Here is a 14,285-nt window from a genome sequence, read left to right on the forward strand (position 1 = left end):
TTACATGTAGCTGGTGATCAGAGGCCATGAGAAGCTGCATCTTAGATAGTAGCAGATAGTACAGCTCATCTGCCATGCATCAATCAGTCAGAGTAACAACACTGAGCACATGAGATTGATTCAATAAACGTATGACAGGCTGTCTGTGGGTAGTTGTTGTTGGGAAGTTAGAGCGTAAAGTGCATGTCTCAAACTTAAGGCCCTCGGGCAAAATAATAACATGCTAATAATGTAAACTGTTTATTGATCCCCAGTGGGGAAATGTTGTTATAAATCTCCACACACATGAAGCCTGAAATACACAAACACACACACACACACACAAATGAAGAGATGTCAGAGTGAGTGGGCTGCCAGTGCTGGATCAGCACCCTGAGAGGAGATAGGGGGGTACAGTGCCTTGCTCAAGAGCCCCTGAAAGCAGCCAGCAGGAGGTGAACTGGCATCTCTCCAGTTACCAATCCAAACTCTGTACTTTGGTCCGTACTGGGACTTGAACCTGCGACCCTCCGGTTCCCAACGCAACTCCCTACGGACAGAGCTACTGCCACCGGCACCCTCGGCTTAAGGGAAACTCTGAGATTGTTGTATATACTGTACCTGTTTTTTCTTTAGTTTTTTGGGGAGGTCTGGGGATACCTGTGACACCACGAAATAAAACCAGCCTGGAGGTCTGGGATTTGAAACCAGTGTGGCTGACAAGAAGAGGAACGTATCTAAGGTACCTTTGTAGAAGGTATGTGGTTATATGCATAGTTCTGGTATGAAGTATTTCCTAGTTATAAATGTAAACCCACAACTAGTGAACCTCATGCAAGACTTTTATAACAGTCACTGCAGAAATCAAACTGAATGATCTAGATCTGTTAATTGAGTTATTTTGGACACATTTAACACCGGCCATAGCACAGAGTAGATTATTATTTGCTGGGAAACTCACGTTGACGTAATGCACCAGGCTCTCCTGCTCGTTGACCTTGTAGGTCTGAATGCCGTACTCTTTGGCCAATCGGAGGATGCGGTTCTGAGTTGGTCCGATGTAAGCTCCGCCCAGGTCGACCCACTTTGTCTCCTTATTCTGAAAAGAAAAAAAAAAGACAGGAAAAAAACACATTAAAACATGAAACAAATAAAGCTACCATTGTTTAGTGTGGCTTTGAATTAAAATTCATTACATAACTATTTTAATCTCTATTTATTTGCTTTGTTTTTACTCTTTTAAATTAAATTTCTTTTAAATAGCTTATTTTCATTATCTCTAACTATTTGAGTTATTTTTTGCATTTTTTCTTTTACTTGACATTTTTAATATTCCTTTAACGTATATTTTTTGTTGTATTTATCTCACCTGGGAATAAATTTGAATTGATAAATAGCGTTAAATAAATAAAATGGCCTTGCTTTAAGGTGCGAGCGCCATTTCCACGTAAAACATATACACACATTTATTACTATCCCTATTATTTTCTAACTTTCTCGTTAAGCATATGCAGACGTTTCCCTCTGCTGGTCTTACCCTCACGGTGAAGGTGCGACCACCGACCCGATCCCTGGCCTCCAGGACTACAGGACTCAGCCCGTTGGCTTTCAACAGCTTGGCTGCACTCAAACCTGCAGAAAGACAGAGAGCAGAAGAAGTTCTCAGTTCATTCCCAAGCTTCTTGAAGCCTTTATGTCTTGTTGCATGGATGAGGAATTCAGATTTCTGTTCCAGGATGTTGTTTATTTCCTTCTTGACTAATGATCTTTCTAAAGCTTACCCGGTCAGAAAAATTAGTTTGTAACAGTGAGTCTAATCTGGTGAACTCAGCTTCAAGGTTTTGCAGCTTCAGTGACGAAGCTTTGGAGCAGAATTTTAGAGCAGAATAGGATGGTATTGCTCCTAATTAAACCTTTAATTGCGTCCCACAGTATCCTGGGGTCTTCTACAGAGCCAACATTCATTTCAGCAAATATCTGGAATTCTGCAATAAACCGAGTGATCAAGGATTCACTTTTCAGTAAAGAAGTATTAAAGCTCCATCTAACTGCACGTTGAGACAATGGGCCAGTTGTGGAGCTGCAAAGGACCCCTTCATGGTCAGACAATGCCGTTGGGAGTAACACCGCTTTATTAATTGAATGAAATAACTGAGGGGATGCAAAGACAAACTCTATTCTGGAAAAGGATTTATGTCTACCTGAGAAAAAGGAATAATCCTTACAGGTGGAATTAACTGTACGCCAAATATCTACAAGGCCCAAGCTGCTGGCCCGTGACTTCAGAGCATTTGTAGCCTGAGCCTGGTCCCTAATGGCCTTCGACTGATCAATATTTGGGTCCCACACAGCAATGAAGTCTGCACAAACAATAACAGAACAGTCTGTTAACTCCAGCATTTGATTGGTGAGCGTATTATAGAAATTAGGCATTTCAAAACATTAGGCCCGTGAGCTGACACAAATGCAATTTTTCTGGCACCTCATTCTGTTTTGGAGATCACAATCCTTCCTGTATCATCTGACCAAGAGGACAACACTTTAAGTGGGAGATTCTGTTTGACAACAATGATGAGGATGCAATTGTATGACAGAATCTATTGGCTGAACAGCCGACGTCCACCTGCAGTAAACGTGTCTCCTGTAATAATGAAATGTCAACCTTTCTCTTTCTTAGTAAGCCCAGAGTGCCGGCTCGTTTACAAAAATACTCATCGCTCCACAAAAAAAAACTTATCACAACACTTCCGATATAATATTGCTTGATATCGCAATAACAATATTGAGTCAATATATCATGCATACCCTCCTACACATAGGCAAGTTAGTAATTGTGCATGATTATCATGTGCGGGTGTATGATGTAACATACGTATGACGGTCGTTGAGGTGCTACTCCCTCTGAAGTGTTCTCACAGTTAAGCAACACAGAAGTGAACCAGGTCTGTTTAACTTCATGGCAGAAAGGCTCAGTGCAACACTTTCCTCGTCTTTGGTCCGGTAACTGTCAGACTGAATAGATGAATGAAGGGGATTGTTTTGAAAATACCAACTGACTGGAAAGATTCAGATCAATTTGGAGTTATGCATAAAAACAACCCGTGTTTCTCTTTTGCGAGTCAGCGCCCTCGGTCATGAATTCAAAGTTAAGTTGTGTGCTTGTACACAGCTCTGTCTTGAAAAAGGGATTAGGTTAGGGATTAAGTTCCTAACATTTGCCTTTCGAATGACTTGGCTGGATATTGACAGAGCCATTGGCAAGATAAGAGAGCAGGGGGGAGGGGGAAATCTCTGCAGGGAGAAACACTTCCTCAACACATCACAAGCCAGCTGACCTGCTGATCATATGAGCAGAGAGAGAGAGAGAGAGAGAGAGAGAGAGAGAGAGAGAGAGAGAGAGAGAGAGAGAGAGAGAGAGAGAGAGAGAGAGAGAGAGAGAGAGAGAGAGAGAGAGAGAGAGAGAGAGAGAGAGAGAAAAGAGCAGAGCAGAGCAGTTAATCAAAATTTTGATCACAAAAACAAAATAATCGAGAAAAACTCTTGTATTTTCTCTTGTGTTCCGAATGAAAAAGTTAAGTTTAAATAGGAAAAGTATTAAAGCGCCCATCTTCTGCTCATTTTCAGGTTCATAATTGTATTTTGAGGTTGTACCAGAATAGGTTTCCATGGATTCATTTTCAAAAAAACACCATATTTGTGTTGTAGTGCACATTGCTGCAGCTCCTCTTTTCACCCTGTGTGTTTAGGTCTCTGTTTTATCTCCAGAGTGAGACACCTCACTTCTATACTATCTTTGTCGGGAGCTGCACATGCTCAGTAGCTCGGTAAGATCACATCAGCTAGATAACTCTTTCTCCAGATTTGGTCAGTACAAGGCAGGATTAGCTGGAAGACTTCTTCTAGACCAGGGACACTTGGGGAATACCTGCAGAACAGGGACAGGAAGTAGTTCTTTTGGAGATTATGGTCAACTAGTGGCTGTTGGAGCAGTGTTCTGCCATTGAGAAGGAGCTAGAAGGCAGAGGACATTCAAAAACCAGAGCTCACTCAAAACACCATGGATAGTTTTTTTCTAAGTTTGTATGTCTGTGGAAGCACCAGAGACACAAAATAACCCCCCAAATCCCAAGTTTCATAATATGGGAACTTTAAGGCAAATACTTTTTTACTGTAGACAAATTTAACTTTTCACCCTGTTTTTTTTAAGTTCAATAATGGCAACATCTTTCCAGAGGTCAGTGAGTAATCATGTTAAATTATTGTGATTTAAATATTGACTGAAATAATTTCCCCCCACAATCGAGCAGCCCTGGGCAGAGCACGACTTCCACATTCACTGACTTATTGTCCAGAGACTGTGGCAGAAAACAGCTTTTCACACACTGACCTCAGGCAATCCGTGCCATAACTTTAATTCAATAAGACATAACGTAAATGCACTTAGGCATGCAGAGGATTAGCAGGCAGCATATGGCTCAGCAGCGCCGGGCTATGTCAGTGCAGCAGACGTTAAAAACACAGAAACTAGAAACAAGGATTTATATGAGTGGTTACTTACAAGGCATTGCTAATTTGATACACTCTATGGCCACAAGTATGTGGACACCGAAGCATAACATGCATATGGGATTGGGATATTAATTAATTTGCAGCTTCCACTCTTCCATTGCAGGTATTTTCGCCACAAGCGCAGGAGTGATGGCCAACACGAATATTGGAAGATAAGTGGGAGGAATTAAATTTTTTTTTTCTTCAATGTTCCAAGTAACTTTAATATTAAAATTAAAATTAATCCTGGAGCCTGATGTGTTAAATCAGCTGCCGCTCTGATCCGAAATAAACGTGTTTAACAGTTATTCCGTTGTCTCCTGCTTTATTTTTATTAACCTGCATTGCTTGTCACTATTGTTGTCACGAGTTTGATTTTAAACCCTACTATAGCAGTTAGTATATAGTACTATACTATAGCAGCTATAGATGTTTAGAAATGGTTGCACTGGCACCCAATCGGGAGAGTCAGGACTTTTCCAGGGGGGCCGGCAGTGTTTCGAGGCCGCTACGGCCGGTCTGAAAATAGTTTTACATTGCGAGTTTTTAGCAACACCACCCTGCTGCCTGGTGTGTGGCCGCTGTCTGCCGACAGAAAGGTGCATCACTTCAGTGTCCACTCTCTCTGTAGAAGTAGAGATGAGCAGCGTGGCGTCCGTGGTCTCAGCTTCAGGTTTATACAGGACGCGCTCCGGAGATTAAGGGGGACAATGCAGCGATATTCCCAGATGACATTGAAGGCAGACTGGTCAGGGACCAATACAGGCGGGATTTCATTTTCTTGTCCTTCTCTAATAGTGTGTGTTACTCCTTAATGTGTAGGTCTAATGTTTTTTATTAGGTATTATAGTGTAACGCACTTTAAGCTGTTCATAAGCCTATAAACCTAGTCTTGTACTTTGTGTTAATTCTTCCGAGCTAAGTGTTAGTCAGTAAATGCAACGCAGCTAATCTAGATAACATTTAGCATCGCGAGACTGGTTCTACTAGTTGTACGGCACTCACGTCTCCCTGCATTGAGACGCTAAAACGCAGTCTGTGTGTGAGCTGGAGGCCAAAACAACGCAGGGTATCATCCAACAACATCGGCTGTGATTGTAAACTAACCTGGTACCGGAGCAAGTAAAGTTCGTAAAGACGATCCCTTGTCGTGTGTCTCCCTATACCCACGCACCTCCATCATGGCATGGTAGATGTACTCCTAAAACCACAATACCCATGAGCCACAGGTGATGTTGCTAGGCAAAAAAAAAGCCGGTCACAAGCAAACTTGTGGCTGAATTTATCCTAAATTAAAAAGTAAGTAGGTTTAAACTGCAATTTGTGTCAACAGTGTGATCTTTAGCTCGTTTAGACGTCTCTGAGATTGGAAATGCATCCTGGGAGCCTACACATCAACGGAAGAATCTCTGATAAAACAAAAATATGGTAGCCCAAATTTGCAATATTTTTAACTTACTGAGCTGGGAAAACACGGTTAAATACAGTAGACTGCCTTGTTTTCAAGATTTATATATTTTGAACACACTGTTATCGGATCGGTACTCAGTATTGGACGATATATATCGGTAAGGTATCGGAATCAGTAAATAAATAAATGGTATTGGAACATCTTTAACACCGTTACACAACATGTTGCCTCTTCTGTGACGCTTCACAAGGGAGATAACGGTGCGTACTCTGAAGTTTAAGCCCAAAAATCAAAGACACCAGCGACATTCTGAGTTTCTGAACCTCTTCAGCCTGGAACGAGATCCGGTTTTATTGACGTAACATGCGGTTTGTGTGGACGAAAGGCGAAAACGCAGATAAAATGCTAAGTTAAAAAAACAAAAAACATGTACGTGTGGATGACGCTTTAGGGCAGTAACCAAAAACATTAAAAACATTCCCTCCATGTACTGTGAAGCCTCAGAGCTACCCTCATCTCTGTCTCTGTTTTCCTTCTTACCGCCCCATCTTCACCCCCGTCCAAATCCTGCTAAGCTCCGTTGAAGCTAGCGAGGTTTATGTTAGTTCAAACAGTTTGTCCTGTATTACCCAACTTCCGCCTTCTCCACACACACACACACACACACACACACACACACACACACACACACACACACACACACACACACACACACACACACACACACACACACACACACACACAGTGTTCCAGGCTTTGTCGAAAGCATTAGCTCGGACCAGAGAAAGCTTACAAATCTTCTAAATTGATGCTATTACCTGCACTCAGCTCCAAAGGTCAGTCTCTGTCTTGGAAAACAAAGAGCATCTGTGTGCATCCTTGTTTATGCCTACAGCAATCATTGCAAACAAGTAACATCCTGTTGATTTTGCTTTGATCAGAAAGCTTCTTTGTCTTACTGGAGACATCATTTTTATAAAATAAAATTAAAAAAAATAAAAGAACTTCTTCAGGACTAATAGATCAATATAAAGCTTTTTATTACTTGAAAAGGATTCACACTGAGCTTTCCCTCTCTTGTTTATCTTCATCCCCCGCACCATGAAATGAAGAAGAGGAATGAGTTGCACAGCTGGAAAAATCAACAAGCTATCCCGAACTGAACTTCAGCTGAGAGGAGAACAGAGGGGCCGATTGAAATTCAACTCATGCAGCAGGGAGGCAGAAAGAGCAGCAAAAAGACAAAGAAAAATTTGAGATTTTACACATTAGACGCATAGGAATTTCAATTAAGGAAATATGAAAACGTGTATCAGTAATAATCAAACAAACAAAACTAATATTTATTGTATTTATCTGTTTTTTTCCCCCATGGACTCTGTATATAAAGAGGGAAAAACACTGGGCAAACATCTGCAGTCCTGCATGCCTCTGCGCTTGTTCCTCTTGCTGCTGTGCTGTAAAGCCTCATTACACACACACACTCACAACCACTCCCACAGACATGTGCAGTGGGTGCGTCTGCAAGGTTTAAATAACCTTAAAAGGGATAGTTGAGATGTGTGTTCAGTGTGGTTGTAGCTTGGAAGCTAAGGTAGGTCCTGCTGTAGGGGCAGCTAAACACATTTGAAACACCTAAAAAAAAAAAACTATACAAGTTTAAGCAGATGCTAAATTTAGAGAATTTTCCGCGCTTCACCTTGCTGTCAGGCAGCCCGTGACGACAAGGAACTGAAGCCGTTATCGCTGCTCTCTTCAAAGCCACTTTGACAGCCAAAGACTCCTTTTGACAGAAACAGACATTTAACCTTTCAGAAGAACAGAGTTGCTGCTCCACCGCTGCCTCCATCGGATAGTTTGGTTGTTAGTTTTAATGGTTCCTAACCGTTTAAAACAATAAAGTCACACGCTAACACAAACTAACTAAGCGATGGAGGCAGAGGTGGAGCAGCAACTCCCTTGTTCTGCGAGGTAAAATGTCTGTTTTTGTCAAAGGAGTCTGGTGGCTTTGAAGAGACCAGAGCTAAAGGCGTCAGTTCTCCGTCGTAAAAAGCTGTCTCACAGCGAAGTGAAGCGCTAAAAATATTCTGAATATAGCGTATTTCAGCCGTGAATTACTGTATGTAAATAAACTGACTAAATACCTCATATAACCCCATTTAAAAATAAAAATCAGAACTATCCCTTTAAGTTGTTAAGTTTTTTCTATTCTACCCCCAGCCACGAAAACTGTGCCTGAAGAGATTCAAATGCGGGGATAACAGGTCAGCTAGTCTCTGGTGGAAACCACGGAGAATAACAGAGAGGATCCTCTCCTCTCTCAGAGCTAGATTTCCTCTGCTGTTAGAGGCTTTCTGCACCTAAAGACACGGCTTGATATTTATCAAACAGACACGACCGCCTTGAAGAGCAGTCTTCCTGTCATGTGCAGCTGGTCTACATTCAGCAGGGCATCTCCCTCCTTTGTGCGGATGGATTTAAGGAGGGATCACACAGGAGAAGGGAGGGGATATGACAAGTGAGTCCGATTGGGCCGTACATCTCCGCAGTGTGCATGGGACACATGGTTGCAAAAAGGAAGAAGAAAGCGTGTGCAGAAAGAAAGAGAGTAAACTGAAACCGCAGCAAAACACGATGTGTGCACCGAGCGGGAGGCAGACGGAGAGTTCACTGACCTGCTAATGGAGCTCCTTTGTTTGTCTGTTTATATCTTTTCCATCTTTTTCATTTCCGTAGAAGTGCGTTTAATCAATTTCTACCGCATTAGTTTGTACAAACCTTTCTGCGTGTAAAAATTACTATTACTAAATAAATAATAGACACCCAAATGTGTTTCTCTCATGGAGGGATGTCACGAGAACAGATGCTACCGATACCTTCTGGTTCTAAGATTACAAAACACTGACGCCCATTTTTATGAAGCACCGTAGGCACAGTTAGCGACGATGCTAGTGTTAGCATTGGTGCTGCATCTCCTCATTGGTGCTGCATCTCCTCCTGAACGGATGGGGGCGATATACGCTTTGGAGTCTCCCAGTCGATACGTCCAGAAGACGGAGGTCACCAACAAGGGGCTAAAGTCACGTACTTCTACTTCAGGTTAACATCTTTTGGAAAACAATAAACAAGAGTCAACAGTACCAGACCTAAAAAACATCATGTTCACTGCAAACCCAAGTCTCTCCTGAATGAAATGTGAACAGACAGACGGCTGTAGATACAGACCGCTTCAGATACAGACCGCTGTAACCACCAGTCGGAAACCGAGCTGTTAACTTGTAGGGCAAATGTTCACCGTTAGTTGGCGTTTTTGCCACTGACAAACTCAGATTATTATTCTGAATGTCTGACCACATTATCGAAAGCATTCCTACAGCAATAGACCTTTTGGTTAAGGACTAAAATCCTTTTTGTTTAACCAAGAAAAGCTCAGAAAATGGCCATCGCCAAACCCACCAGACTCCATTTAAATAATTAGTATTTTTAGTGTGTATAGAGCAGCATATCTCCACCAGACTCCATGTAAATAAATAGTACTTTTACTGTGTATAGAGCAGCATATCTCCACCAAACTCCATGTAAATAATCACTACTTTTAGCGTGTATAGAGCCAGCATATCTCCACCAGACTCCATGTAAATAATTAGTACTTGTTGCGTGCATATCTCCACATGTAAATGGGTGAATTAAGAGTTTATTTTTACAAGACCAGAGTGGTGATTGTTTGAAAAGTAATAAGATGAACCAAGACGGCTTTTGATAATTTTTATGTTGTTTCTGTCAACTCTGAATGAAGTGTATTTTCCGATGATACAGTCCCTGGTTTTTAAATGGAGTCTGGTGGGTTTAGCGATGGCGATCTCGGGCCTGTTTCATGTTAAACAAAAAACAATCTTAGTCATTAACAAAAAGGTTTATCTCTGTAGGGCTCCTTTCCGTAGTGTTGTCAGACACTTAGAATAATAATTTGAGCCTGTCAGTGGAAAGACAAACATTTACTACGTTACATTGCAGCTTATTTCACCTCTACATCATCTTGGTAGCAATCACACTAAATACTGGACCAATGTCCGGAATATTGTTCCATTAGTCACTTAGACACACAAATATGGTAAACTAGGGTTTGAGGTTGAAAAACAATGAAGTTACCCTTTAATTAACATGGTTTTATTTCAGCATTACCACTTTTGGAGGCAGTCCCTTCTGCATCATGACCAGTATCTGAAGCTAAAAAATACACAAAGAACGAGCACACAAACTGAGTGTATGACAGCAGGGGAATAATGTAGGTGTGTTTATCCTTCACTTGTGATTCTCTCCCACCACTGAGCCTCTCTTCTCCACCCCAGCACCTTAGGGCTCTGGATGACCTAATTGTCTCGTCTCTCTCTGAAACGTTTGTCACGGAACAAAATAAAGCTGACTGTGTGCATGAGGCTATTTCCTTATCTAGCTTTGGGAAACACTTATTTATGTTTTGAAGTGAAGATGCTAGACAGTCAGTGAGAGCATTATTTTGAGTAGGCAATGCTATGCTGTGCACACACACAGCCAAACACACTCACACACACACACACACACACACACACACACACACACACAGGCACACTCACACAGGCACACTCACACATACACACACAGCCACACACACACACACACACACACACACACACACACACACACAGGCACACTCACACACTAAGGTAACCAGATTTCTCAGACAAAATCCGGGGACATTTTCAGCTCAGAAGCGTATTAACCTCCAAAATACGTTATGTTTTTACTTTTGTAAAACTTAAAACGGGGACACTAGAGCTAGAGGTGTTCTCATTAGGGGCTGAGCCCCCCCAAGGTCTGATCCTAGACCCCCCCTGCTGCTACTTCCTACTCCACTCCACTACACCTCAGAGGGGAATGTTTCAAGATAGAAAGTCTTAATACTTCAAGATAAAAATTACTAATATTTCAAAATAGAAAGTCTTAATAGTCCTAATATTTCAAGATTGAAGGTCTTAATATTTCAACATAGAAAGTTTCAATATTTCATAATGTAATGTACTGAACTACTGACAGCTTTTGCTTTATTGCTCAGGGCTTGTTTCTGCAACAGCTCCTTGAGAATCAGATACAATAAAAACTATTGAGGACATATTTTCCTTGGACATTGATGCAGTATTAAACGAGATCGCTGCAATCGCTAGCAGAGAAACAAGATGCAGCGTGAGTTAATAGGATAATTGTCCAGCTTGTATTTACGTTCATAAAGTGCTCGTTTTGCTGCTAACAGACTCAGATTAATATGTGTCTGACAACATTATGGAAATGATTTCTAAGGACCTTTCTGTTAAAGATAAGATCCTTTTTAAAACTTAAAAGTCCGCGAAATTGCGTTCGCTACACCCACCAGACTCCATGTAAGTAATCAGAGATTTTAGCATCGTAAAACACGGCTTCTAAAACCTCTCTGAGCACCGCTGGCTCTGGCTGCCTTCAGCCTGCGGGTGTTGGGTGTGCGACCATCGGCTACGTTTGGTCAGTATTTTCTTTCTTTCATTCCAATTTCGGGTCTGTCGGTCACAGTGAAAACCGGGGACATTTCCGGGGACAGGACCAGCCGGGGACAGGTCGCCAAAATCGGGGACTGTCCCCGGAAACCAAGGACGTCTGGTCACCCTATCACACACACGCTCACTCACACACACAGGCACACTCTCACTCAACCACACACACACACACACACACACACACACACACACACACACACACACACACACACAGGCACACTCTCACACAACAACACACACACACACACACAGGCACACTCACACACACAGGCACACTCACACACACAGGCACACTCACACTCACACAGGCACACTCTCACACAACCACACACACACGCTCACACACAGGCACACTCACACACACACAGGCACACTCACACAGGCACACACACACATACACTCACAGTCACACACACACAGGCACACTCTCACTCTCACTCTCACAGGCACACTCACACAGGCACACTCACAGTCACACACACACACAGGCACACAGGCACACTCTCACACAACCACACACACACGCTCACACACAGGCACACTCACACACACAGGCACACTCACACACACACATACACTCACAGTCACACACACACAGGCACACTCTCACTCTCACTCTCACACAACCACACACACAGGCACACTCACACAGGCACACTCACAGTCACACACACACAGGCACACTCTCACACAACCACTCACACTCACACTCACACTCTGTGCTGAAAAATAGAAAGGGGGAGATACCGTTTCCTTGACAACAGTTATTGTTAAGTTGGAACCACTTGGCGGGTTTGTGTGTGTGTGTGTGTGTGTGTGTGTGTGTGTGCGTCTGAGAGCCTCACGTGTAAATAAAGCCTGTTCTTTAGGAGAAAAGACATTTTGCTCTCCATCACAGCTAAATGTAAAATAAAACACACACACGTCTCAACAAACCATCTGTGCTCTGAAAGGATTCTGCATGATGTTATGAAGTTAAAAACTGTCTGTTGAAACCTTCTGCGCCTCGGTTATTTTCACAGGAACAAACAAACAAATCCTATACCAGCTGAGTGACATATGAGACACTTGAATCGGGGCCGTGAAAGGCTCCACATCGATCCAGAGGAGGAGATGTTTACGAGACACACGGCAATCGAATTTACCCCGTCTCATGTCCTCAGCACGGAGACACTGATTGGCTGTTTAGGTGCAACAAACCGAGGAGCAATATTGACAAGCAATTACCCAAAACCTTAGAAATCAGACAGACAGATGTGGGAAAGAGCAGACAGGAGAGTATACGTCTGTCTCTGGGTGTTAGCATGGAGACGGATCTTACTTTCAAAAGTAAAACTGCCTGCTGCTTTCTAAAAATGTTGAATAATTCACTCTTGGTGGATTATGTTTAGTTGAAGACAAAAATGGACTAAAATCACAGGAAAACCAAACTCCATTTAAAAAAGCAATACTTTAATCGTGCATACAGCCGATGGTTCCATTTAATGGTCTTCTCAGGTAAAAGGAAGGATCAGTACACTACTTTCATTACAACTGGGGTGTTTTCTTCAATTCCATGGCATATTTTAGCTTTTCCAACCTAAAAAGTAAGGTTAGTGTCCATGAATACTAGGAATAAGTGTAAAACTCGCATGGGGGGGGCAATAAAGCGTCAAATGTAAAAATGACAAAAATGTTGGGGAAAAGGGTCAAAAACGTAGAAGACTATGTTGAAAAAAGCAACACAAAAGGAGAAAAAACAACTTAAAAAAGAAGAAAAAACTGATGCCACAGTAAGTTGAAAAAACTAACAATAAAGCGCAAGATGTTGAAAAAAGTTGAAAACGTGGACAACCCCTGAGTGTACAGAGGAGGACGCACAGAGGGAAGTAAACAGGGACTGAACTTTTAACCCTTAAAAGTTCAGTCCCTGTTTACTTCCCTCTGTGCGTCCTCCTCTGTACACTCAGAGGGTGTGGAGGGCGCTTTAAGCACCCAAGGAAGGGAGGAATTTGTGTTATGTCGTCTTCCTCTCCTCCTCCGGTTCGTGACCTTTTGACTGAACACACACACCTCCTACCAGCTATGTCCCGTCTTTAATGTTGCAGCAAACCTCTCCCTATGAACACACACACACAACATCATGGTGTACTTCAACATACTACATGCCAGCTCTGGGTATAAAGTAAAGTACAGGTCTAAAATAATAGAAATATCTCTTCCCTGTCTGCCTGTAACACTGTAAAGAACACGCTTCACATGAAGCCATTTTCTTTTAGCTTCAATAAAACGATCTTTCATTTTTTCCACCCTCTCCAGCAAGAGGTTTCTTCTCCTCCCGGTGTGGTGTCTACGTCTGAACACACGTTTGACTCCCTGTGTCCTGAACGTGGAAACGACAGCCGTGGGGACGTCATCTCATGGCGGGAACGCCGCGGCTACGGTAAATGAAGCTTAACGCCACCATCAGGTAAACAGAGGATAACAGGAACGGATCCCACGGGCTGGCCGATACATTTATTAAGGCAGATAACCAACAAAAATATTTGGTTATTTAAAAATCCTATACGCGGAAATCGGCAAATGTAGATTTATTTATTTTTACAAAACCTAAACAGATTTCCCTAACATTAGTTAGATGAATGAATATTTTAATTTCTTTTATAAATTATCGGCCATTTTAAATGCTGATACCAATAAATTGGGAAATGCCTAATATTGGCATTTCCCATATCAATTGTGCTCCACCACAGACAGATGAGGAGATTGTTTTGTGCAAACATCCATCAGCTAAACGTGTGCTT

The 14,285-nt window shown here is 42.2% G+C and overlaps 1 protein-coding gene and 1 long non-coding RNA gene across 2 annotated transcripts in view; one reads left to right on the plus strand and one right to left on the minus strand.

Moving 5' to 3' along the window:
• LOC117953150 overlaps positions 1-7,977 on the plus strand; it is an 18,029-nt gene extending 10,052 nt beyond the window's left edge. The window contains exons 2-3 of the long non-coding RNA XR_004658572.1: positions 1,827-1,831; positions 7,795-7,977. This is a non-coding gene — a long non-coding RNA (uncharacterized LOC117953150). The remainder of the gene's footprint in view (positions 1-1,826; positions 1,832-7,794) is intronic.
• The window catches only part of mao (monoamine oxidase), a 38,644-nt gene that overhangs the window by 18,455 nt on the left and 5,904 nt on the right, over positions 1-14,285 (minus strand). The window contains exons 2-3 of the mRNA XM_034885886.1: positions 1,517-1,611; positions 941-1,078 (exon numbers count right to left, since the gene is read on the minus strand). Of these exons, the coding sequence (XP_034741777.1) occupies positions 941-1,078; positions 1,517-1,611 (233 nt within the window). The remainder of the gene's footprint in view (positions 1-940; positions 1,079-1,516; positions 1,612-14,285) is intronic.

The sequence above is a fragment of the Etheostoma cragini genome, chromosome 11 (assembly GCF_013103735.1).
Source record: "Etheostoma cragini isolate CJK2018 chromosome 11, CSU_Ecrag_1.0, whole genome shotgun sequence".
NCBI classification, from domain to species: Eukaryota; Metazoa; Chordata; class Actinopteri; order Perciformes; family Percidae; genus Etheostoma; species Etheostoma cragini.